This window comes from Oncorhynchus nerka, linkage group LG5, assembly GCF_034236695.1.
Source record: "Oncorhynchus nerka isolate Pitt River linkage group LG5, Oner_Uvic_2.0, whole genome shotgun sequence".
In the NCBI taxonomy this organism is placed as follows: Eukaryota; Metazoa; Chordata; class Actinopteri; order Salmoniformes; family Salmonidae; genus Oncorhynchus; species Oncorhynchus nerka.
Genome location: NC_088400.1, coordinates 60,117,973 through 60,145,630, shown reverse-complemented (window position 1 = coordinate 60,145,630; position 27,658 = coordinate 60,117,973). Strand labels below are relative to the sequence as shown.

Genomic DNA, 27,658 nt, shown 5'->3' with positions numbered 1-27,658 from the left:
AGTCTTGAAGGAGTTTCCACATATGCTGAGCACTTGTTGGCTGCTTTTCCTTCACTCTGTGGTCCAACTCATCCCAAACCATATCAATTCGGTTGAGGTCAGGTGATTGTGGAGGCCAGGTCATCTGATGCAGCACTCCATCCTTCTTGGTCAAATAGCCCTTACACAGCCTTGAGGTGTGTTGGATCATTGTCCCGTTGAAAAGCAAATGATAGTCCCACTAAGCACAAACCAGATGGGATGGCGTATTGCTGCAGAATGCTGTGGTAGCCATGCTGGTTAAGTGTGCTTTGAATTATAAATAAATCACTGACTGTGTCACCAGCAAAGCACCCCCACACATCACACCTCCTCCTCCATGCTTCACGGTGGGAACCACACATGCAGAGATCATCCATTCACCTACTCTGCTTCTCACAAAGACACAGCGGTTGGTACCGAAAATCTCAAATTTGGACTCATCAGACCAAATGACAGATTTCCACCGGTCTAATGTTCATTGCATATTTCTTGGCCCAAGAAAGTCTCTTCTTATTAGTGTCCTTTAGTAAATCAAATCAAATTTTATTAGTCACATACGCCGAATACAACATGTGTAGACCTTACAGTGAAATACTTACTTACGAGCCCTTAACCAACAATGTACTTTGAAAAAATATGGATAAGAATAAGAAATAAAAGCAACAAGTAATTAAAGAGCAGCAGTAAAATAACAATAGCGAGACTACGTACAGGTATATACAGGGGGGTACCGATACATAGTCAATGTGCAGGGGCACCGGTTAATTGAGGTAATATGTACATGTAGGTAGAGTTATTAAAGTGACTATGCATAGATGATAACAACAAAGAGTAGCAGAGGTGTAAAAGAGGGGGGGCAATGCAAATAGTCTTGGTAGCCATTTGATAAGGTGTTCAGGAGTCTTATGGCTTGGGGTTAGAAGCGTCTTGTTAAATGTCTTGGACACATGAAATTATATTATATTTGTTTAACACTTTTTGGGGTACTACATGATTCCATATGTGTTATTCTACAATGTAGAAAATAGTGATAATAAAGAAAACCCTTGAATGAGTAGGTGTGTCCACACTTTTGACTGGTACTGTACATGCTCACCAACACAAATATACAGTAGTGGAAAAAGTGTTATTCACTTTTCAGAGAAAATCTCATATGCCCTAACGTTTTGGCTCCAAACTTGAAACCCTGCTTTGAGATGCAAAGCGAGTGATTTATACATTGTTACATCACCCTTACAGTAAACAAAACCAACTGGTTTCTTATCAGACCTATGTGAGTAACCTTAATCCAACCTGTGACTTCACTGTAAATCTAACTCAAAACTACTGCCCCTCTGAACCCAAGCCAAGCCAAGCCAACACAACCCTGACCCTGTAACCTGTCAATGCTTCCCGACGCTTGGGCTAAACCCTAATGCCATGATGTAATCACGAAAGTGTGCACTGTAATTACAAAGCCGTCAAGTCTTGTGGTTTTGATTTCTGTGTCTTACGCAATTGCTGAGAATGTGCCACGTTTCCATACATGATTTAACCCAGTGTTTTACCCGAAAGGCTCAGACTTCTCTGTTTCCATCTGCGCGGGCCGTCACCTGTGTCTCACTGGGTCAGGCCACTGGTACTGATCAGCTGGCAGTTACACAACAATCTCTAATTGTGAACTGTTTTGATTATGCAGAGGTTGTTGGTTCTGATCTTCACAAGTCCTCACTGTCAGACCTAGCTATGGAAATTCAATTTTTCTAGTATAACATAAGGGTTAGGATTTAACTAGTGTAACACTGGTGTTACAGCCAAAATGAAAGTAGCCCCCTGACTCTTCCCACCATAGAAACATGAACTCTTCTAGTCCCCTGATTCCTCCCACTATAGAAACATGACCTGTGTTCAAATTGTAATTGATGTATTTAATTTAACCTTTATTTAACTAGCCAAGTCAGTTAAGAAAAAAATATTATTTACAATGACAGCCTACCCCAGCCAAACCCTAACCCAGACGACATTGGGCCAATTGTGCGCCGCCCTATGGGACTCCCAATCACGGCCGGTTGTGATACAGATGGGAATCGAACCGGGGTCTGTAGTGACGCCTCTAGCCCTGAGATGCAGTGCCTTAGACCCCAGCGCCACATGGGAGCCCATATTTATACTAGTCGCTCGAATCGTACTAATTGTGACGTAAATTGAGTATGTAGTATGTTTATTGGTCATAGAATGGATATAGTTAGAATTCCAAAAGTCCCCGGATGTCTTCTAAATTCGCCAAAATACGAAGTTTTCAAGCAGTGGACACTATTTCTGTGCTTTTAGGGCCCATAATACATATCTTCAGAGAATGGATGTGACTTCACAACGGTTTCAGATTTCAAGAAAATGGCGGAAAATATGCAGCTGAAGTAGCATAGACTGGAATATGTCCCGGGATTCATCCAATGGCATTGAGGAGTATACCACCTCAGTCATCAGCTTCTCCCTTCAGTGGGGTTTAGTTACCCACTACCTCTCATCGCTACGGCGGTGGAATCATTTCACGGAGCACAGTTTTTCACAAAACTGGGTCTCAGGACCGCGTATAGTTGTTTCTCTTTGCTTATTTGAGCTGTTCTTGGCATAACATGGACTTTGTCTTTTATCTTCTGTATACTACCCCTGATTGGCTCAAACTGATTGGCTCAAACACATGAAATTATATTATATTTGTTTAACACTTTTTTGGGTACTACATGATTCGCATCCGCTACAAGACCATGGTGCTTGCCTACGGAGCTGTGAGGGGAACGGCACCTCAGTACCTCCAGGCTCTGATCAGGCCCTACACCCAAACAAGGGCACTGCGTTCATCCACCTCTGGCCTGCTCGCCTCCCTACCACTGAGGAAGTACAGTTCCCGCGCAGCCCAGTCAAAACTGTTCGCTGCTCTGGCCCCCCAATGGTGGAACAAACTCCCTCACGACGCCAGGACAGCGGAGTCAATCACCACCTTCCGGAGACACCTGAAACCCCACCTCTTTCAGGAATACCTAGGATAGGATAAAGTAATCCTTCTCACCCCCTCCCCCCTTAAAAGATTTAGATGCACTATTGTAAAGTGGCTGTTCCACTGGATGTCTTAAGGTGAACGCACCAATTTGTAAGTCGCTCTGGATAAGAGCGTCTGCTAAATGACTTAAATGTAAATGTAAATTCCATATGTGTTATTCTACAATGTAGAAAATAGTAAAAATAAAGAAAAACTGAATGAGTAGGTGTGTCCAAACTTTTGACTGGTACTGTACATGCTCACCAACACAAATATACAGTAGTGGAAAAAGTGTTATTCACTTTTCAGAGAAAATCTCATATGCCCTCACGTTTTGGCTCCAAACTTGAAGCCCTGCTTTGAGATGCAAAGCGAGTGATTTATACATTGTTACATCACCCTTACAGTAAACAAAACCAACTGGTTTCTTATCAGACCTATGTGAGTAACCTTAATCCAACCTGTGACTTCACTGTAAATCTAACTCAAAACTACTGCCCCTCTGAACCCAAGCCAACACAACCCTGACCCTGTAACCTGACCGTGATTTCAAGAAAATGGCGGAAAATATGCAGCCGAAGTCTGACGAGAGCGGATACAATTTCATTGCTTTAAATAATTATGACAAATGTTAAGAAATTTTGAGCAATGTAATAATGTCATGACTTTTCAAATAAGTTACTTTGGCTGACAATTTGTTAGCTACGCTATCCTTACAAACCACAATATATCATTACAGCAGTATGTACCGGTATATTAGCTAGCTTCCTAAAACGTTAGTTGGCTAGTACTAATACATTGAACTTGCCAGTATATTAACTATATGTCATTCTTAGCTTAGCTAAGTGGTATAGTCATCGTGCGTTCTCAATGGTCATTGTTAATTCGCTCTGGCTATCTACTCCGATTTCAGAGCATTCTCGCCTGAGTGTGCCAGGGGAGCACAGAACAACTAACGAATTTACAAACAATCAACACCCGCTGAATATGGCCGGTGTCAGTTAACGTCGGCAAAAAAGCATGATTAAATTGTTGCCAGCAGCACAGTTACATGAAAACCGCCTAACCAGCTCTGCTAGAGCGAGTAAAATGGTCAGAGTGAGGTGTTGTGTCTGGAAGTAGCTAGCTAATGTTAGCCAGTTAGATTGGGTGCTTGACTGACGTTTTGAGGTCAGAACGCTCGGATCAACCCTACTCCTTGGCCAGAGGGTCCAGCGTGTGATCAAATCAAATCGTATTTGTCACATGCGCCGAATAAAACAGGTGTAGACCTTACAGTGAAATGCTTACTTACAAGTCCTTAACCAACAACGCGGTTTTAGAAAAACAAGTGTTAAGTAAAAAATAGATAAGTAAAAAGATAAGTAAAAAATAAAAGTAACAGCAGCAAAATGACAATAGCGGGCTATATACAAGGGGTACCGGTACAGATGTGCGGGGGCACCAGTTAGTTGAGGTAATTGAGGTAATATGTACATGTAGGTAGAGTTAAAGTGACTTTGCATAGATAATAAACAGAGTAGCAGCAGCGTAACGAGGGGGGGAATGCAAATAGTCTGGGTAGCCATTTGATTAGCTGTTCAGGAGTCTTATGGCTTGGGGGTAGAAGCTGTTAAGAAGCCTTTTGAACCTATACTTGGAAGCTCCGGTACCGCTTACCGTGAGGTAGCAGAGAGAACAGTCTATGACTAGGGTGGCTGAAGTCATTAACAATTTTTAGGGCCTTCCTCTGACACTGCCTGGTATAGAGGTCCTGGATGGCAGGAAGCTTGGCCCCGGTGATGTACTGGGCCGTTCGCACTACCCTCTGTAGTGCCTTGCGGTCAGAGGATGAGCAGTTGCCATACCAGTCAGTGATGCAACCAGTCAGGATGATCTCGATGGTGCAGCTGTAGAACCTTTTGAGGATCTGAGGTCCCATGCCAAATCTTTTCAGTCTCCTGAGGGGGAATAGGTTTTGTCATGCCCTCTTCACGACTGTCTTGGTGTGTTTGGACCATTCTAGTTTGTTGGTGATGTGGATAACAAGGAACTTAAAGCTCTCAACCTGCTCCACTACAGTACAGGAAGGGACTGAGCATGCACCCCTGAGGAGTTCTCGTGTTGGGGATCAGCGTGGCGGGTGTGTTGTTACCTACCCTTACCACCTGGGGGCGGCCCGTCAGAAAGTCCAGGATCCAGTTCCAGAGGTAGGTGTTTAGTCTCAGGGTCCTTAGCTTAGTGATGAGCTTTGAGGGCACTATGGTATTGAATGCTGAGCTGTAGTCAATGAATAGCATTCTCACATAGGTATTCCTTTTGTCCTGGTGGGAAAGGGCAGTGTGGAGTGCAATAGAGAGTGCATCATCTGTGGATCTGTTGGGGTGGTATGTACATTGGAGTAGGTCTAGGGTTTCTGGGATAATGGTGTTGATGTGAGCCATGACCAGCCTTTCAAAGCACTTCATGGCGACAAACGTGAGTGCTACGGGTCGGTAGTCATTTAGGCAGGTTACCTTAGTGTTCTTGGGCACAGAGACTGTGCTTGAAACATGTTGGTATTACAGACTCAGACAGGAAGAGTATTGAAAATGTCAGTGAAGACACTTGCCAGTTGGTCAGCGCATGCTCAGAGTACATGTCCTGGTAATCCGTCTGGCCCTGCGGTCTTGTGAATGTTGACCTGTTTAAAGGTCTTACTCACATCGGCTACGGAGAGCGTGATCACACAGTCGTCCAGTACAGCTGATGATCTCATGCATGTTTCAGTGTTGCTTACTTCGAAGCGAGCATAGAAGTAATTTAGCTTGTCTGGAAGGCTCGTAGTATGAACACTCCGAGAGCGAAATTTACGAACGGACATTCTGACAATGCTCTGAATTTACGAATGCCCAGAGAGCACTCCAAATACAACCGAAGTCGTAAAATATCTAGGTAGTAATTTGCTATGCTAACAAACAAGCAAGAGGTTCCATAGCAACAGAAACAACTTCCGGTAGACAGGCGAAGTATGCTCAATTGAAAGAATACAGTTTGTTTACAGTACACTAAAATGAACTACTAGTATGTAGTATATACTCATTAAGTATGCAGTATACAGTATGTTAGTATGGGTATTCGAACACAGCTACGGACTCTTCTAGTCCCCTGACTCTCCTGATTCCTACCATTATAGAAACACAGACTCTTCTAGACCCCTGACTCCTCCCACTATAGAAACATGGTTTCTTCTAGTCCCCTAACTCCTCCCATGATTCGTCCCACTATAGAAACATGGACTCTTCTAGTCCACTGACTCCTCCACATTTTGTTTTTTGCCCTAACACTACACAGCTGACTCAAATGATCAAAGCTTGATAATTAGTTTATTATTTGAATCAGCTGTGTAGTGCTCGGGCAAAAAACTAAACATGCACCACTTGGGGTTCCGAGGACTGAGTTTGGGAAATGCTGGTTAGTTGTACTGTGGCAGCTCGGCATACAATTATTCAAGATGTTCAATCCTGGGTAAAAAAAAAAATATGCAGAAATAAAAAACCTGAAGGAGATTTCTCAATGTAATTGAATGACCAAAAAATAAGCAATGATGGACTTATACACCTCGATGCCATTGCTCCTCCGTGGCTTAGGTGAATAGAGTATCTGTGATTCTGTCGTCTGCAATGTTGCTATAGATTGTTGTAGATGTCCAACTCATCTTTAACCTTAAAACAATGTAACCAAAACTTTAACATAACTATTATATTCACACCAAGAATTTGATAAAACACCCCTCACACTACATAATATTAAGCTCCTACTTGAGAATACCTTCCTTTCTTTTAGCATGCAGCCCCTCGGAGCTAGATGAGACTCCATTATATTTCCTATCATTTGCTTTCACTTTCCAATAGGAAAGGCACGTGTGCATCTGCCTGCATAGACAGTATCATTGATCAATATTAGCCACTTATAATGCAGCTCAGGAAAAACGCAATGACAGATAAATGACCATCAGACCATCTCGCTTGCCCAACATGCCATGCAACAACAACTCTGCCCTGATTGGTTTGGGTACTGATGGCCACAGAATATCTCTTAACAAGCTTTAAAAGTCCTACTGTTGATATGGGAAATATTGACTAGTGAGGGGTTGGATTGTACCCCATGCTGACCGTTACCGCTCAGATATCAAATGTCAATACACCACACTACATGCTGCCTTCCTATGGATTGTTAATTGGTTTATGGATGGTTAATTAGTTTGATTAATAACGCCTTCAAAGACCAACTGAGGTTCGAGATGGTTGAGGTTGGGGTTTGTGCATGTTTTAGTTTGCTGGTTTATGTTCTCAGGACGTGTACCTAAAGCATGTGGAATATTGCTGCCATCTTTCTCAAAGCTCAGCAACACTATGAGATCCAACTCAATACTGCTGCCATCTTTTTCAAAGCTCAGCAACACTATGAGATCCAACTCAATACTGCTGCCATCTTTCTCAAAGCTCAGCAACACTATGAGATCCAACTCAATACTGCTGCCATCTTTCTCAAAGCTCAGCAACACTATGAGATCCAACTCAATACTGCTGTCATCTTTCTCAAAGCTCAGCAACACTATGAGATCCAACTCAATACTGCTGCCATCTTTCTCAAAGCTCAGCAACACTATGAGATCCAACTCAATACTGCTGCCATCTTTCTCAAAGCTCAGCAACACTATGAGATCCAACTCAATACTGCTGCCATCTTTCTCAAAGCTCAGCAACACTATGAGATCCAACTCAATACTGCTGCCATCTTTCTCAAAGCTCAGCAACACTATGAGATGCAACTCAAGGATAAAACAGAACATTGTCCATCTTGGCAAAGGCAACAGAAGGCTCCCTGTCCAGCACAACCTGACATTTTGGAAAGACCCGTACGGGAAAAATGTGAATAGGTGAGGTGTTCCAAAACACGTTTTCATGTGATAACCCGTGATCTTGTGTGAAGTTAATGTGATAACATCTAGAGAAACATGTGATAACATGAAACTGCACATGTGGAACATTTCCAAAAACACGTTTTCACATGTGAAATTTCATGTGAAATTACATGTTTTTTCTGTAAGGGGAGGAAAAAACAATTATAGTTCTACTGAATACAGCACGACAGTTTGGTCTCCACCGCCACATATCCTCAGAGGGCCTACAAACCTCCCCGTTACTCTACCTAGTAGTTTAAACAAGATAATAGCTGGACAAAGATCATTCAAGGAGGACAACAACACATGCCTCTGAAGCAGAAAGACCAGAGTACGGTACTCACTGGATGATGGTGAAGACCCCTAGTTCATCATCACACCGTTCCATCCCTTCAGACGGACGGACGGTCACTCCAGCCCGCTAAAGGCTCAAAGGGGAAAGTGCTCCAGTCCCTTTCCCTGAGGGTCCCTCTGAAAATCCACTTCGTCCACTGCCTGGTGTTTGCGAACGTTGTGTGTTTTTTTGTTCACCTCCCTCCCTATTGGTCCTCAGCTCAGTGCCAAATGTTCCAGCTTAGCATTCGCTGCGCAGCACCGCTGGTGATGGATTTAGCCTGGGCATCTGGGCTAGCCGGGATAAACCGTTCAACACACACACACACGCACACACATTCAGACACACTTACAGTGTCATGCTGTGCAAGTTAGGGGCCAGTGCCCTTGGGGAGACAACCTCCCCCACCCTGAATAATGACACAACATCATCACATTCCAGGCCAGTGCTTAAAGCGATAGAGAGACAGCGAGAGAGCACAATGAAAACAAAGAGAAAGAAGGTTGGGATTGGGATGGGGAGATCAACACAAACGGGGAGAGGATCAATGCGGGAACAGATGTGTGCCAGCCAGCGAACTCCAAAGCCGTTACCAGAGGCAGAGACAGGAGCGGCAGTTAGAGACAGCTGTCTGATGCCAGTATTATTGGTTATTGGATAACTGTTTTTTTTTTTTTTTTAATCGCTGCCTCCCTCCCACACACAGTACCTAAAATAACCAAGCATAGAGCATACTGTAGACAAACCTCCAGGAACAAGAGAAAAACAACTAAATTAGTTGGCTATTTTCAGCTATTGCTAACGGTATAAAACCAATTAAAACAAATCTGCATGTGAAAAGATCAACACAGCATCAGTCAACCGGGGCTAAACTGTGATCTGTGAACTAGGATGACTGAACATCACTACCCTGCATATGGACTCTGTAGCTTAATACCACTTCCACCGAGCAAAGCTCTCATTTAACGCAGCTCAGCGGTGCCCCATGCAACACGCCGCATTGACTGTTCAAAAAAATTGCTGTGCCTCTAGTCTGTGGCAGGCAGCATCCATCTGGAATCGCTAGGCCCTTACGTAACTGGCCGTTTACTAGGAAAAACAAGATGAAGCGTCTAGTAAGTTAAAGCTATTTATTTTTTTATCCACTTATTTGAACCATGAGCCTACTTTACATAATGTGGCTTGGCTTGGGAATGCATTTCCTGATTTTCGCCTGATTGGCCTATATATCGCTCGGCAACCTAAAGACTTCCCCAAATCGGCACTTGATTGATCATTTATTGTTCAGATCTTCATTCCAACAGGGTCACAAACGTACATGTATTTTAACTTCTCAAAGTCCTCCTCACTCTATGTGACTTGCATGTTGAGTAGATAACATGAACACAGTGTTATTAACACACTGTAGTTCATGGCCCATGCTAATTTGATGTGATGACATGGTGGATGGCGCTGTGTGTATGGTGATCTCTGCTCCTGCCTATTACAGGGCTTTGTCTTAAGGGGACAGATGCTGGGCATCTCTGCAGTAAGCTGACTGCCTCTAATCTAAAAGGATAGGTTAGCGAATCTGTCCATAGCCAATGTCAAACATGCAGGTTTCTATACTTTCTGACATTGCTGCTGCATGACATCATCTTGACATTGTTAAAAATATATATATATATATATATATTTATATATATATATTGGCATTGTGTGATGGTAAGGGGGCTCAGCTCACAAGCACTCCAGCTTCACCGTTGAAAGCTGACTATTTTAGCCAATGAGCACAATCCAGAATTCTATAGCATGCTATCCATCAGGATGCAGTGCTCCAACCGGAACTCGTCTGGTCATGTGACCTGCCACAGGACTCTGGGGCGGGATCACCACTGAGGTAGAAGCCCCATTTTTTCCCCATGACATACAAACAACACGATTGAATGGTGTGTGTATGTGTGGAGGACAGCAGGCTAACATGGGCATAATACACAAGGCTACTGAGAGAACTCTGCTACATGGCATAGACCAAGAAAGAGGACAGCCACACAGTATGGACAACATGCAGAAACATTGAAATGAACCATGCTTAAACCCTCTGGTCATCTATCCATCAAAAGTTTATCAATATTTACACGCAGACACAAAGGTATATCGATTTTACTTCGAAGTGCGACAGTGCCGATGACTGTGCCTTTATCTGAAATTGATAGACTACCTCCAAAATTGTTTCAAAGAACAGGCATCCTGATTTGGTGTACAGGACACAGGTCTGGCAGTATTCATGTCATATTCCATGTTATATAAAACCAAATTAAAAGCTTAATTACCGTCTCTATGGAAGGTAATGGGTTGTTGGATCAGCTGGAACTAAAGGCAGTACACCCGGAGGAGCTATGAACCCGCTGTTTCATTGCAGAAAGAAACTGTTTTCTTTTTAAATAATTGCTCCATATTTTACAAGCACACAATGTTTAATGAGATGATGTGGCCTACGGATGTGACCAAGTTTGTTGTATTAATTATTTGATTTCCACACCTCATCTCAAATTTAATCTCCGGTAGTTTCTGGCAAAAATGGCTTGTAGATTATACCCAGGTTAATTGGCAAATTAACCTTTGTCACATGTTCGTTGTGATTAAGTGTTGCCTACGCCCGCAAGCCAGTACTACTGTACATTGTAGCTCATTAAGACATGCCTGTTCAAGAGTGGAGAAAATCGAAATCCTAGTCAAGACCAAGACCGGAGAAAATAGAGTCAGAGTCAAGACCAAGAGCGGAGGGGGGGTGGGACCGACCTGCGTGTGCAGAGGCACACATTCACAGAAATGCACACACAGACAGCAGTGTTCTAGGTCTCCAAACCATTTATTGTCTCGGTCTTGTCTCGGTGTTGGATACATTTTTACTCGGTCTTGACTCGGCCTCGGACAATGAGGACTACTAATTTCTTCCTGAGACCAGCTGAGACCAGTGGAGTACAAAAACTCAATTATCAGTTCCTATTCAGTCATAAAATCACTTCGCCAGGCCAAATATACACACTCCTTTTATGACACATTAATATTGTCTTGGTCTTGACTCGAACTCGATTTTCTCCAGTCTTGGTCTTGACTCGGACTCGATTTTCTCCAGTCTTGGTCTTGACTCGGACTCGATTTTCTCCAGTCTTGAACCGGTCTCGCTTTAGGTGGTCTTGAACACAACACAACCAGACAGACAGACAGAGACACACACATACACACATTTTCACATCATTAAAGAACAAAAATCCCTCACTCCAAGTAAATATGTATCCTTACCTCATAACTCAGAGTATCATCCTGCAGCGCTCCCAGCTTCTATACCCTGATCCTTAGGGCTGCTCAAAAGGCCACGTCACATGAAAAAAAATCTACAGCAGCTAAATCACTCTGCTTGAGCCCAAGAAGGAGATGAAGTAATTACAACGGGTGTCAAAAAGTGTTGGAAAATAAATGCACGAGTATGATTGAGAAAATGTGCGGTAGGTGTGTTTGTTTTGAGAGCTGATGGGTCTCCGGTGCGTTGGGAGGGCTTAGGTGGGAGTCAGGGGGGGGACTATTCAGTTAGGGGCGCGGTGTGAGGCGGGGCGGTATCCCTCCACGGACACATCTGGAGAGAGAGTGGGAACGTTTCACCTGGCTCATCCCAGCCAGCTGCGGGTACAGGCACATTCCAGATGGCTCAATCAGATTTAAACTCTCCCGACCACTGTAACCTCTTTAGACTTTAAATACAGTGCAAGAACATTAACTGTTTCCTTGTGCTGGGGTTTAGACACAGAGCCAGAGAGAGAGAGAGAGAGAGAGAGAGAGTCAGGCTTTGATGAATACTGCTCTTTCACATTATCTGGTTCAGCATTGGATACAAGACAAGGAAATTCATAGAGTGAATGAGTGTGCAGAATGAGAGACAGAGAGAGAGGTGGGGGGATGGCGAGGGCATAAGAGTGGGACAAGGGGTGACTGAAAGAGAAAGAGAGAGCAGTGGGAGGAAGAGGATAAGACTGCTACAAGGTTATGGAAAGTGAGGATGCGTGGGAATGAATGACTGCAATAAGGGTAGACTTTGAAGGGATAAGAGAGGTCAGTGGTTGAATCGACCCCATTCATCAGAGATCTGAAGGAGCTATATGTGTACTACATTCACATATGTATGATATTTGATTGTATAATTACTGTACTTGTCAATTATAAGCATTGGTGGCGAGGTGGCGAGTACAACCACAAAGGTTTCTGTTCAAATTAGAGCCGCAATGTGCTTCACAGACATCTCTTGAAAGCTTCATGTCCACACGTGTTGAAATTAATACACTACTGTGATGTAAACAGAACAACTGACATCTTCACTTTTACCCATCAAGGTATTTGCAATCCCTATTCTCACTTGTTCAATGAAATACCGTATTTTACTTAACGACGCCAAACGCGTTACACTATATCAGCTTTCCTGTCTCAGTAGGACTGAGTGGGGTCCTCCCATGGGGCAGTGGGGCGTACGTGGATGAATACAGACCGCGCCGTGATTTATGAGCTATCAAAACCACTGTGGCGTCCGGCTATGCTTGGACACGCCTCTCTAATAATGATCACTGGTGTCCGGTGTGGGGTGGAAAGTGATTAAAGCAAGATTAAATTATTTGGAATGTAAAGCAGGATGATTTTTGCTCTTCTCTCTTTGCTTTACCCAATAAGGGGGGTATGTGGTTTAGAATTGTCCAGGACTACCTACAAAAGGTGGCTTGGGAATCTGATTCCCAAATCAGATTTTGACACCAGATCCGTTGCGTTACACAACAACAACAAAAAATGTGTCATTTTTTAACAAGTGTTAGTTGACTCTGCCAAACCATAACTCTTACAGTCTATCCCAATATCCATACTTACACCCAACTCCATGGGCTCTCCATCACCACCATAATACTTCACAATAATCTAAGTATTTTAGAATGGAAATTAATAGAAAAAACACAAACAAAGAAGACTCTGGATCAGTATCAACTATACAGGCTCATATCACATCCAGTGGCGGTCGGTGCCGGTTAAGATGAGGGAGGATGATTACTTTTATTATGAGCATGGCCTTATTTCTATTACAGCATATTGGATGATTGTCATTCATATTCCGTTAAACCAGTTCAATGTAACATCGATAGGTTTAGGCTAATACATGATAGTCAAATTTTCCCTATACCCATCATGAAGTTGCTACAACCTAGCCTATGAATGAAAGTTTACAATGTTTACAATGTGCACAGGTCAAGAGAATTTTGAGTAATCAAGGTGACAGACCGTTACAAATTCAATACTGCCTTGCACACTTTTGTCTGCATCTAGGATGTAATCATTAGTCCAACAGTTGCAAATTAGAGTTTCTATTGGACAAATTCAGGTATGTTTATCCCTGGAATGAATACACCCCTGATTCACATAAAAACAGCATGATCACTTTTCTCGTTGTATATATAATTCCTTCTCGCAGCTGTCTACGCGCTCTCCTCCTCGCATATTTTCCCTTCACTTGTGGACTTCAGTGCACAACACATCAGTTCTCTGTGACCACGTGAAAAACCTTTCCAAGTCAAACCTTCATATCATGACCGCTAATCGCTACACACAGCCTACATTGTTGTCACATTATGTCAACTAGAACTAACGAGTTAGTAAACCCACTACACTCATGCAGTACAGTGGACAGTGGGCCCCGGTAGGAAAACAAATTATATGACTTGGAAGAGTTCCAGTGTTGGATAGCCATAGCCAGCTAGCTAACATAACATCCCTCTCTGTTTGAGCCGGGTGTTTGAGTATGCTAAACTAGCTAGCTGCATTTGCTAGCTAAGTGAACTTTATTTTAAATACAGCCAAATATAGCTAGCTCTTTCTCTCTCTCTGTTGCTTCTCCTTAATTTTGGAAGAAATGAATTAGTTAACTGTTCAACTATTGTCTTTCTCTCTCTTTGAGTCAACTACTCACCACGTTTGATGCACTGCAAGCTAGCGGTAACTTATGCTTTCAGTTCTATATTCATTCTCTGATCCTTTGATTGGGTGGACAACATGCTGCAAGAGCTCTGATAGGTTGGAGGACGTCCTCCGGAAGTAGTCATAATTACTGTGCAAGTCTATGGAAGGGGGTGAGAACCATGAGCCTCCTAGATTTGGTATTAAAGTCAATGTACCCAGAGGAGGGCAGAAGCTAGCTGTCCTCTGGCTACACCATGGTGCCACACTAGAGTGCTGCTGTGTTTTAATAAATTATTTGGTGACATAAATATATTTAATATAGTTTATCTAAAAAGTATAACTTTTTGGGATGTTTCACTATTTTTATGAAATTTACTGAGGAGGATCCCCCCCAGTTAGTGTCTTTGCGGGGGGTGTAGCGTTTAGAGCCCATCCGAGATTTAGAAAGTGACACCCTGGGAGAAGTTAGCTGAGCCAGAAAAATCGAGTCAGGGACTTGGTTAGGAGTAGCAGACAATCAGAGGACAAAACGTTCACAACAATAGTTTGAGATTCAAAAGGTTTGATGGTTTGGTGGATAACTTTGATAGTTATTTAGGTCCAAACTATTTCTGACGTTACAACATTAGGAATTTCAACCAATACTTGCTGTACAGTACAACCCTAATGACCTTCAACACTCAATTTCTACTCCTAAATATTAGCATTGCTTGGAACCAGCATCTACTGAGAAAACAGACCGAGGAAAGTAGGGTTGTTCTCACTCTCTGTCATTAGAGAAGAAACCAAACCTCAAGTGCTAGCTAGAGGCTACTCACTCTGCAGGCTGCTGGGTAATGGCTGTCTCCTGCCACCCCACATCCATCGCTGACACATCAACACTGGGGTTAGTGTCCATCTTCTCTATTCTCTCCGGCCTGCGCTCATCACCACCCTTCATGATGCCCAGACAGCCACACTGGAGAATGATGGTGAGATGAAGGGATGAGACTAAGAGAGAGAAGAAACTAACAAAAGAGGTGAGGAATTGTGTGAGATGAGTGTTGCTATCTTCTTCAGGTGATATCACACACACGGCTCTCCAGCCAATTGAATCAGTTGGTAAGTGGATATCGAGAGGGTGGAACAGAAATCGATTTATTGTGGCTGAGAGACGGAGATTCTTGAACACAAAGCTCTATCCTGGCCATATGATACCACCGAAGCAGGGTGTTGATCTCGGATTCCAGGTAGAAGTGGTTGATTACAGGACTCCATTCTATCCAAAAAGCATTAGCGCTTACCGCTAGACCCACTTAGCCTCTGTAATGGTAGCAATGATAACCTCCCTAGGGCTGAGGGTGCAAAGAGCATCGTTTTGCTATGGAAACCCTCCTAGTGTATTGAGTAGAAAGCTTCAGCACTGCACCGACTGTAGCCAAAGTAATAACACGTGACAGTCTGCCACATGGCAATCGTGAATGAAAACAAACTACAGTTTGTGTCTGACTCAAAATGTGGACAATATACTTGTCCCTGTTTTCATTGGTGAGTGTCAAATGTGTACGAGACACTTTAAAGTATTGGGATGAAAAAAAAGCAGTGTATTTTCAAAATGAAATCTGATATGAAAACTATGTAGGGGGAATAATACATCAACAGATATCACTGGAGGACAGCCAGCAAACGTGTGACATTTTGAGTTGTAAGTATGACTCCCCCGAGGACTGAACCCCTAACCTTCCATTCTCTGGGCAGACACTAACCACAAGGCAACAGCGTTGGTTAGGCCTACATACTGTATCCTATCATTGCAATCCATCACATTTGCCAGTGATTCCAGAACCTTGGTGTAGTTACCTGGTTGTTCTGAAGAGGATCAGGGCTGGGCTAGCCGGTGGCGAGATGAGGCTCTAGTCATTCCCTCTGACCCTCAGGACCTAGAGATGTTGACCACATGATAGGACTGTAATCACAAGTCAAAGGCCACCCTAAGCATTTTCCCTCCGAAAACCCCCCAAACACTCCCATCAAGTCCTCAATCTCTGGGCCTCGAAGCCAGTTAGTCCTTTTGAATCATTCTTCCCCTTTAATCAGGGACTGATTTAGACCTGGGAGACCAGGTGGGTGCAATTAATTATCAGGCAGAACAGAAAACCAGCAGTAGTCCGGACCTCATAGGGTCAGAGTTGAATACCCCTGATTTAGAGGCAATGTGATAGCTTGAGGGGTTTCAGTCAGAGCAACCAGAACCACTGGAGTTGTTCTGAGGCAAAAATATTCTGTACGTTGATTGCAACACTGGCCATTACACTCAAGAACCCATATTCAGAGGCAGTGTGTGTGTTGGTCAATGTTAAGAGGGTTTCTACAGCAGGCAGCTACGGCAGAAGCTGACAGAGGGGAGGCATTGTTTACGGCAGGGTTCCCTAACTGGTGCGCGGGTGACTTTGGCCATGCGGGTGATTTTATTTGGCCCCTCAGTTTTTTTGTGTGTGATTTTTTACTAAAACACCAGCAAATCAGCTTAGTGATTTTATTTCAAATCTGTTGCAACGTATTCCCACGCATAACAGACATACCGTATATGTGATTGTATACCGTATATGTGATTGTATACAAATGAAAGGGGTGAATTTTTTTTTAGACAAATATTAGATCTGTTTTGTGCTTCGAGGTCAATTTGCAGTCTACAATTTCTTGGAAATTATGTTCCGTCCCTGTCCATCATCTAAAATAAAAAACACAAAAATTGGCCTGCCGCTGAACCTAGTTGATGATCCCTGGTCTACGGGTACTGTGTGTTGGTAGGAACTCTGGCACCTCAAATCAATGGAGCAGCACCAAAATCCAGTGACTGACCGACAGGGCACAACCCAAAACGCTGTGTGCCCATCAAAGGAGGCTGAAGTCATCCTCTGAAGAACACTACCTTCGGTCCAGGCTCCCTCCTCTGGTTGCCCTTCTCAAACCTGATATCACACCTCTGAGACCAAAAGCCCCGTTCAATCTCAAACCGTAGCAGATTCACCATGAGGATACACCCAACGATCTGCCCTTGTACTTTGCTGTAGTTTAGAACAACCTTTATATAGTGTCAAGAATGTTACTTTAAGGAAAAGGGACTCAACTTGAGGGAGAGAAGAACAGCAGAGAATAGGACCAGGATCAAACGCATGGCGCGTTATAGCACAGCGATCTACACAGCCGACAATTCACCTTTTAAAAGGCAACAACATTCGCAGAGATTACATTCACGGTAAACATTGTGCAGTTCGGCTCAATTGTAAACTACCTGTTTATATTGTGCTGCCATATAACATGCCTTGCATTGAATCCCGGCCTAGGTCTTTATGAATCAACAGAACAGCAATATTCATAAACCACATGCAAAAAAACATTGCTACAACTTTTATTTCAGATAATACTAATAGAAAACAGACTGAAAGTTGATATTTTCACATTTCCACCTCCGCAGTGTGTTCCTGTTCCGAGTCTACAAGTTAACAGTGTAATAAAACAAACAGAATAAGGCATTTATACATCAACTTGACCTTCTTCAAACATTGAGGGTAATGCCATGACAAATATAAATATGAACACACAGTGCCCATAACATCACAGCCCCTCTAAGCAAGAGGAACACAGATAGTAGACATTAATAGAGTAATGACATTCTACAAGCATTTAGAAATAGCTTAAATCGACAACACACACTGAAGCGTGGCTTGGGGCAGCAAGCATGGCGAACCGAGGAGAAGCCAAACAGTCTCCAATAGCCACACGTAAAGCAAACGTATCAAATAGCCCTCCTCTCGGTGTATGCTTGTCTAGGCGGACGGAGAGAGAAGGATTAGACGCAGACGCTGCTAGAGACAGAGATGGCCAAACGTGGTCCTTGAGCGCAGAGCGAGAGAAAGCAAGACAAAGTCAGCATTGTGGGAAAGACCCCAGCAGTGGGTTAGGGTCTACAGCCTAGGATAACAAGTAGACGTCCATGCTTTGGGTAATCATTGCATCCAGGGGGGTCTGTTCCTAAGGCCAGACTGCCAGGTTGGGGGCTGGGGAGCGTGAGGTACTGGGCCGATCAGAAGCCAAGACCCTTGCGTTATTTCTTTACGATAGGCCGGGCAAAACCACATCGCCGCATGGGTTGGATTTAGGAGGGCAAGGGGTGAACATAGAGAGGGATAATGGCGCAGTCTCAGAGAGGATGTGAAAGGGATGGTTTGGGAATCAGCTTGGAGCTCCCCTCCCAGCAGTGCAGTTCAGGGCGAGATAAACGGGGTCAGGGAACAGCCCGCGGGTGCTTCATGCAGTATTGGGCCTCCGATGACGACACATACGCCGACTCCGGAAAAAAGTCCTCGTGGAACTCAGCCAAAAACCTGGGGAGCAAAGAGAGAGAGATGGAGGAAGAGGGACAGAGAGAAGATAGATAACACCATAACAGGGTCTAATTCACCACACTGAGTAGAAGTCTGAAGTTAAGGCTAGTTAACACAGCATGGCCATCAACAGACAGCTAATGCATTTGAAACAAAGACCACTGTGGGAAATGCATCACTCCCCCGACTCCTGTGGATGTCACGGACCAGACTAGTTACTCAGCACTCCCAATCCTGACATCTTCCTTCCAACAGGGGGCTTGTTAACACCCCTACCACACTCCAGGCCTGCAGTCAGTCAGTGCTTTTAGTAACTTGCCTTAAATAACCCAATTCGCCAGAGTTGGAGAGGGAAAATCTCCCCGTCTAAATCAGTAGGGAAAATAATCCGGAATGTTCTTAGTAACCGCTGCTCAGCCAAATCCTCTAAATCTTGCCATCTCATCTGCAAACAAATTATCCTCATCAGAGGGCGAAATTAAGAGGCGCTTTAACCGGCGACAAATGATTATGGTCGTTGTGGCGCACCGAACTAGTCAGTACGGACCACGGGACCGTGGCTACAGATATATTTCATTATTTATTGGTCGTCCTATCTATTAATCAGTGAATATGTAGAGCAAAGGCTGTAAACTTGAACCACATTTCTCTGCAGATGTTAGATATGGACATTTTCATGGGAGTGCATCTGGGCGGACACAGGCATCCTCGTTCTCATACACACTAGGCACTCCCTCGCTCTCCCTCCCCAGTGGTGGAAAAAGTACCCAATTCTCATACTTGAGTAAAAGTAAAGATACCTTAATAGAAAATGACTCAAGAACAATACTACTTTAGTAAAAGTATGAAAATATTTGGGTTTTAAATATACTTTAGTATCAAAAGTAAAAGTATAAATCATTTTAAAATTCCTTATATTGAACAAACCTGATGGCACAATTGCCATTTAAAAAATATATATTTATGGAGAACCAGGGGCACAATCCAACACAATTTACAAATTAAGTACTTGTGTTTAGTGATTGCGCCAGATCAGAGGCAGTAGGGATGACCAGGGATCTTCTCTTGATAAGTGTGTGAATTGGACCATTTTCCTGTCCTGCTAAGCATTCAAAATGAAATGAGGACTTTTGGGTGTCAGGGAAAATGTAGAGTAAAAAGTACATTATTTTCCTTTGAAATGTTGCGAGGTAAAAGTTGTAAAAAACATAAATGGTAAAGTACAGATACCCCCCCAAAATACTTAAGTAGTACTTTAAAGTATTTTTACACCACTGTTCCCCCCTCTGTATCACAGAAACACACCAGACGATTCACGATTCTTCCAGAGATACGTCCGTGTGCCCAATCCCGGCATGCACTTCTCCACTTTGCTACAGTCAACATCCAGTAAGATTTTTTTCCTTCCTGTCTCTCACTAGTCTGAAGAGACCTCCTTTCTAAAGATGCTAGTTTTCAATCCGTAGCAGACTAAAATAAATGGGTGTGAACAGCTGAAGTTAAATCCCATCGTAGGCAGGCATCAATATATTGCTTAAAGCATCCAACATTATCTGAACGCTCCTGTATTTTCAGACAAGTAACCAGGTATCTATCCAATTAGTGACAGATTTTCATGCGAATATTCCAAAATCTACACAAAGCCAATATGCATTTTCCCACCAGCAGTGTGTTTCCACCAAATTGACTTGTCGCGGATAAAAACCAATACACAAAAAGTTAATCACATTTTCAACCTTGTCAATAGTTTTATGACAAAAACTCTTGCGTTAAATAGCAAATATGCCTAGTCTGGTCTTGGCACGTGTGGTTTAGGCAACAACTTGCCGATAGTGCTGGTAGGCTAGTCTACATGAGAATAATATTTTTATTTGTCAAATGGCAGTCAAGCATTGATCATGTCACCAGAGTAATACATTTGATATTTATTGGAAAGGTGCATCAAGCTCATATCGTACATTTTCACCACCCTGTGAAGTTCATCACAGCTTAATAAACCGCATGGTTTCCCCAGTCGTATTGGGAGGACCCCACACCATGTCATCGCGTGACTCCCAAGTTTACTTCGAGATTATAGTTATTATATCAATATTTCTGCATAAAGGCCTTTCCACCTCCATTTCTCACATAATTAATTTTACTGACACAAAAAGATCCCACCATATATAATGAACAAATTCATAAAATTATACAGAAACTTCCTGTTTCCATCACAGCCGTCACGATTATTTCTATATGGAATGACATCACTTGCATAAAACACTGTGGATGGAAACGTGGTTATTGTCAATAAAAAGATGACACTAGTGGAAGAAGCCCCTAATAGACTATCGAGACGTACCCAGATGCGAGAAGGAGTCATATGTCCCTCTGTGTGCAACAGCGCAGAGCGGTGGCTGGAGGGGAAACTGCAGGCGTTTCATTAATAAAGGAGAGAGAATAAATCCCCTAGGTTTGGGGACAGCTGAAGATCGCTGGGCAGGATTTAAAGATTAGAATCGCAGGCTTGTGTAACGCCCACTCAACTCCCTTCACTTTAATGTAGTCCGACAGTCTCACACACACAGACAGATGCAGGTGCACACACACACACACACAGGCGCATGCACAAAAACAGCAAATCAATCCCTCTGCATAAATAACATCTCAAGCCATCGTCGACTGATCACATCCTGTTAGACGATATTATGGTTACATTAACCGTGGCAGGCATGCAGGGTGAACCAGCTTACAGGTCAGTGAGCACTTTTTCCACTCAGTGAGCTGCATGAATCACACAGAGTTGCTACCTAATAGCATTACACCACAGTTAACTGCCCCGGTGTATGCGCTACACTTCAGGTGACGGGGCTAACACTGGATAGGCGGAGAGGATTGTGTGCGCGTGTCAGCAGATCAATGCACACTGCACTCCCATTGCTCCCAACAGGGGCCCCCATTCCTTTCTAAGATATACAAAAAGCCCCCTGGGGGAAAAACCCATCTCTCTATTCTCCGGCTGCGCTGTCCAACTATTTTTAAAATTTTTATAGGCTAATGTTCATGTTACAGCAGAGGCCCGTCAAGCTGCTGCAGTGTCCAAACATTTCTGCATGCTAAGCTAACGTTAGTACGTCAGAGGCCCATCAAGTGGAAACCACTCACCAGGCTAGCTAAGTGAGCACGTCCAAAGAAATGCTGACGTGGGCAGTATCGCGTTGCAGTGACCAAAGGAAGTCGATCATGGAACTGTCGTCGGCACGGCAACTAAATGGCAGCCTGTCCCTTCCTGCAAGGCGGCCGGCCCAATTATACACCAGGCAGTGATTGACTGGGGGATAACGGGCTTCGCCCAGTCAGTGTCACTGATCCTGGAGACTGGTTTCTTGTGCATCTTCGGTTCCAATGTGCGTTAATTTGGCTTGAGGGGTTATTAAAGGAATAAGGCCCGAGGAGGTGTGGTATATGGCCAATATACCACAGTTAAGGGCTGTTCTTGAGCATGACGCAACGTTGAGTGCCTGGATACAGACCTTAGCTATGGTATACTGACCATATACCACAAACACGGAGGTGCCTTATTGCTATTATAAACTGGTTAGCAACATAATTAGAACAGTAAAAGAGTAATTTGTCATACCCGTGGTATACCACAGCTTTCGGCCAATCAGTATTCAAAGCTCAAACCACCCAGTTTAGAAAATGTGATTTATGACCTTTATTTAACCAGGAAGGTTATTGAGAAGACATTTCCTTCTTAAATAACCACCTGACATTGGCTTTAGGGCAGCACAAGGAAACGTTCCAGGCCTAGATTGTATGAGCTATGGCAGCCAAAATAAGAGATTATTGTAGCCCTGGTTCTAGCCTAGTTATGGTGTGTGGCTGATCACTAAAAGAAGAATGAAAGTAAAGAAAACGTGATTATTCTATAATAAGATGGGAGGTACCTGAGGAAGAGCTCCAGGTGTTTGACCAGGGCCCTTAGGTTCTTCTCTGGGATTTGCATCTTCCCTAGGATCTCTGGCAGCTTCACTGTATGAGGGGAAGAAACCAGATTGAAAGAGAACGAGTGACTGGAGGCTATATTGAACTAAACAACAATCCCTGTTTCCCCACACACACACAGAAAGGGCTTAGGAGGACACCTACCAAAGAGGCGTAGGAGGTGCTGTGAGCCGTACAGGTAGGAGGGTGGGGGAGGCTGGTCACTCTGGGGATAGTTATCAGGAGTCAGCTTCCAGCTCAGGACCTCGTTGAGCTCATTGTTCCGTCGGCTCTCCAGGCCGGAGAAGACGCCACTGCCCTCCTTACTGGGCGTCTGGGGCAAAGGAGAGGACGAGCCACTGTGGACAGGAGTTTCTGGGAAGGGGACAGGGGGGCAGACAGCAGTCAATCAACTGATAGTGTGGGTGGAGGACAACATTGGCATGGACACTTAAGAAACAACAGACATTTACTGTGTGCTGTAGGACTGAGAAGCTGTGCGCAGACTATTCCATGTGTTTGGGAGAGTACTATAATGTATGGCAACAGGGAAGAGTGCCATCTAGCGGATGGATATGGTCATTACAACAACAGAAGCAACGAGTAACATTGCATAAAGTAAAGCACTACATGATCAACTGTTTATTCTGTGATTTAGTGTGTTCTCTTGCCACTCACTCTTCTCCAGATTGAGGAAGAACTTGGGCAGCTGGGCAGGCGTGTCAAGGCGGCGTTTGGGCTGGGGTGAGGTCGTAGCGCTGCCGCTGCCCCCCTCGCCCGCCATCCGCTCGCCCCCCGAGGTGTGGCGTGTGGAGCGTCGCAGGGACTGGGGGGCGTCGGGGTCGGCTGCGGAGGCACAGCGCCGGCGTTTGGGTGTGGTGGTGGGGTTTGCCGTGGTGGTGGAGGCCTCGCTCAGGGCCGGTTGGCTGTCCGTGGACTGGGGGGTGGAGGGGTTGTGGCCCGAGGGGCTGGGGTGCGCTCACGCAGGGTCCTGGGACAGGAAGGGAGGGTGGAGATGATCAAAGAAAGACCCGTTTGGTAATGACATCCAACATCACAAAAATCAAAGAAAGGTACAATAATTTGTCACTGGCATTTTCATCTTAGGTCAGCTATACAAACTGAACAAATGGCCTAATGTACTTAGCGCCTTCCAACAGTAAAACGTTTTCAACTTCATTTTGTTTCTTCTTCCGACCTGAAAATGACCCGATGTTAATTAGTCAAGAGGATTGCATACATAGCCTGATGGTCGGTCTTACTTGCTGGAGCTGGCTGTGTTGTCCCGGATAGGCAGGAAAAACTTGGAGGAGCTGACTTTCTTGAACTGAGCGTGCTCGTTGGGGTACAGGAGGATCATGGGAAGGGTGAAGTCAAAGGTGATTCTCAGGCCGTCCACCATCTCCTTGCAAAGCTCCTCACTGAAACAAAATGGTGACTTCTAGCTACTATCAAAGATCATTTCATCCACGATGACCATGTTCGAGAGCATCGAATCTGTGCTGCATTTATTGGTAATATTGTAACTGACATACTTGATCTACAAATAACACTGAGTAGTTATTTATGATGCAAGGTGATTTGTAGATCAGTCAGTTGGCAGGTGCCTGCAATGTAAAAAAAAAAACATTGTGTAGCTTATGAGGCAAAAAGGCTAATGGGAAATGTTGTACTTTGGGGACTCACTTCTTCTCTGGAGGAACATAGTGAGGACTGAGGCTGGTCTGGGCGGTGCTCTGGTGACTTCTGTACCTCTCATTGGCAGAGAAGGCTGCGTTGAAGGCAAAGTGCTTCACATATGATTCCAAGATGTTCAATATGTTCATCTGGGACGGAAGCTTCACCAACTGGGGAGAAAAAGAACAGGGCCCTTCATGATCACAGCTCATTGGCAGTGAGATGTTGAACTGTCAAAAGTTAAGGGTTGCATTCAGTAGGGTACATGGAGGCAAAAAAAATTGCAACAGAAAATGACAAATCTGTGTTCCTATTGGACTAGTTCAGTTAGTACCTCCCTGTTTTTATACGTTTTGTCCCTACTGAACATGACCAATATCTCGGGATTTGGAGGATTAGGAATAGGTATACGGAACTACAATAAAGCGGGTGTTATCTTTGTTTAATGACACACCTTCTTCCTCTTGTTGATGTAGTAGCAGTCATCCTCCAGTTTCTTCTTGAGAACCTCAGGGATGTCTATGTTGATGGTCTTGTCCTCACTCTCCATCTTAGCGTGAGCTTCCTGCTCTTCCTGCTGGAGATAGATAGGCAAACATTCAGATCCATCATGTGTATTTCAGACAATGTCAATAGAACAACCGAGTCAATAGGTTATGTATTAAGAAAACATATTTGTCTGTAGTACTCTATAACTCAAAACACTACCATTTTGTCCAAATCTTCGGAAGAGTCGCTCTCCTCGCTTTTCAAAGATTCCGGATCCTCGGAATCGTCCTCGTCACTGTTGTCTGAAGAAGTAATCAAACCTGAAAGATACCCCCACCAAAAAGCACATGTCATTTTAGCTTGAAAGCCATTTCCAATGAAAATGAAAAACCATTCCGATAAACTACAGTCAAACTCACATGCGTCATCACTCTCTTCCTTCTCTTCAGGAAGTGTCTTCAGAGCTGACTCAACACCGGGTAGACGACGACGTCTCTTCCCCCATCCCTTTCTCCTCCTGTGGGTTGAATTGGACATAGTTAGACAGGACACTTGCACCCAAAATCTGCAGTCACGCCTACTGCTTACTTTTCCGATGTTCTCCAATGGAGACAAACTTACATGCGAGCCACAGCTTTACGAGCCAGTTTACGTTGTAATTTGCGATTTTCGTCAGTTTCCCTGAGCACATGGTCTTCCGCTGCCAATCGATCCCAACTGTAGCACAAAGCAACAGATGATAAATACCACCCCTTCCAATTCAAGCTGCATGCAGTCGGCATGAGAGTTTTGTCTAAGTGATATCAAGGACAAAGCTCCACTGAAGGTTTCTTTCCACACTCAATGATTTCCACCATATAGACAGCTAACACCATAGACAACTAAGTACAGTTTAAGGGATTGTTAAATAAAAGTTACCACTATGTTTAGCCAACCTTACAAGGTTTCGACCAGTAACTTGCAAAGTAAATATTATCAGCTAACAGTCTTGGAAAATGAGCCCTTTTGCTGCTCGACATACAGAGCCCCACAAAGGATGGGGAAATGAACCTAAACCACTCATAGAAACAGGGAATGATCCTCCCACCCACCCCCCAGGAACACAGCGAGAACCCTCCTAACTGTCCCACCCAGTAATCCCTTCTTCAAGCCCACCACCTCAGACTGTCTAGTGTATGAGTTTACCTTCTGTTCCAACCATTGAAGTGAATCAGGTATTCTGGGACTCGCTTTCCACGTTCATCTTTGCCAATTACAACATCGACGACCTAAAACATACAATTCCAGAAATGAACGTTAGCGGTAGCCGACAAAACTCAAGTTATCGTGTAACAGACAGCAGGAAAATGTATCACCACATCTGGACAGCTAGCTAACAGTACGCATTAGTTAGCTAACTTTACATTACTAATTGGCGTTAGCTAGCTAATGTTATGTACACAACGGGTTGGCTGATTGTAATTTGTTGCCCTGGCCTTGCACAGAGGCTAGCTAACGTTAACTCATGATATGTTAATTCACCGTTGGTGTTTAACGTTAACTAGTTTAACGTTACTTCCAACGTTAGCGGACAGTTGTTATGACAATTAACGTTAACTACTTAGTTGGCTAAATGTAGCAGCTACGAGCTAGCTAAGAAAATATACCCAAGCTAACTTGGCTACCTACAGTATGTGCAGAGATTAGCAACAAATAACACGGCTGCAGCCATTATTGATGGCCTCCTTTTTGCCATAAACAAACCAGTTAGCCTAATAACAAACGTTAGACTTTTAGCAGCTAGCTAGCATGACAACCTCGGTCGGGCCTTCTGTGGTCTATCCGGATATATTAAATAAACATAATGTCTAACTTAGCTACAGTATTGGATAAAGCCATAAAAACTGGCAATCAAAATGTTTGGGAATTGCATGCGGTATCAGTATCGTGACCGCAAACAAACTCTTGGCTAAACAACAAGCCATTTACCTTTGCATCATAGAGTACTTTAGCTTTCGTAGGATCAGGTTCGAAACAGAGGACTTTTTCTCCTTTGTGGAATTTAAATTTCATTCCCCGGGAGTTCATTTGTTCGTCATAGCGAGCAGGAGAGGAGGCATCTGGACCCCCCGCTCCTTAACCCTTTCCCTGCCGGGCTGTAGCCAAAGGGGTATTTGAAAAAAATATGGAGATGGCGCTAGGACACAACTCATCAAACGAATCCGTAATAGGGAATTTCTAGTTTGTTCCTTCGTGGACGCCGTAGAAATAAACAGTACATAAATGTACCTGCAGAGGGCGTCCGTTATTCAGATTTGATCTTACTAATAGTTCTGTTTGCCAGGGTGCTGAGGTGACATGTAGCCCTCCCTCCCTATAATAAATCAAAAGTTTAGTGTGTGCAAATTAATTAAGTAGGTAAGGCAAAAAATAGGCCAATAGTAATGACAATTTAGCAATTTACACTGGAGTGATATATGCGCAGATGAGGATGTGCAGGTAGAAATACTGGTGTGCAAAAAGAGCAGAAAAACAAAAACAATTATGGGGCTCATTATTTTAATGAGGCTCATTCTTTTCTAAATTTGGAGACTGAACTAGCAGCATTTCAGTTTTCAGATGAGAAAACAGAGAGCGAGAGAGTGTGGGAGAGAGAGAGACTCTGAAGGAAATCCCTCTTTTTATAGCCTAGCTGCATTTGTGTGTATGATGCCTTGTATGCTCAACCTCTTATCAGTGCCAGTGTGTGCTTTTTTCCATTCTGACTGAAACCATCAGGCTATCTCTGCTGTCACATCTGTCACCGCACCGACGTGTGCCACGAAGAAGACCTGCATTCACTGTGCAATTCTAATAAGTGACACATTTAGCTCAGTCAAGTCACAAGGTCAGGATTGTATGTCATAGCCTAC

General features: G+C 43.8%; 1 protein-coding gene across 1 annotated transcript; it reads right to left on the bottom strand.

The window, feature by feature from the left end:
- Window positions 1-17,643: 17,643 nt before the first annotated feature.
- LOC115129743 (male-specific lethal 3 homolog) lies at window positions 17,644-26,967 on the bottom strand. The gene is given in 13 exon segments (XM_029660414.2): window positions 17,644-18,635; window positions 22,565-22,649; window positions 22,767-22,976; window positions 23,280-23,576; window positions 23,579-23,592; window positions 23,864-24,022; window positions 24,288-24,448; window positions 24,733-24,855; window positions 24,987-25,087; window positions 25,187-25,284; window positions 25,389-25,484; window positions 25,953-26,035; window positions 26,736-26,967. Coding segments are annotated over 13 exon segments (1,626 nt in total). The 5' UTR covers window positions 26,835-26,967; the 3' UTR covers window positions 17,644-18,535.
- Between the last annotated feature and the right edge of the window lie 691 nt (window positions 26,968-27,658).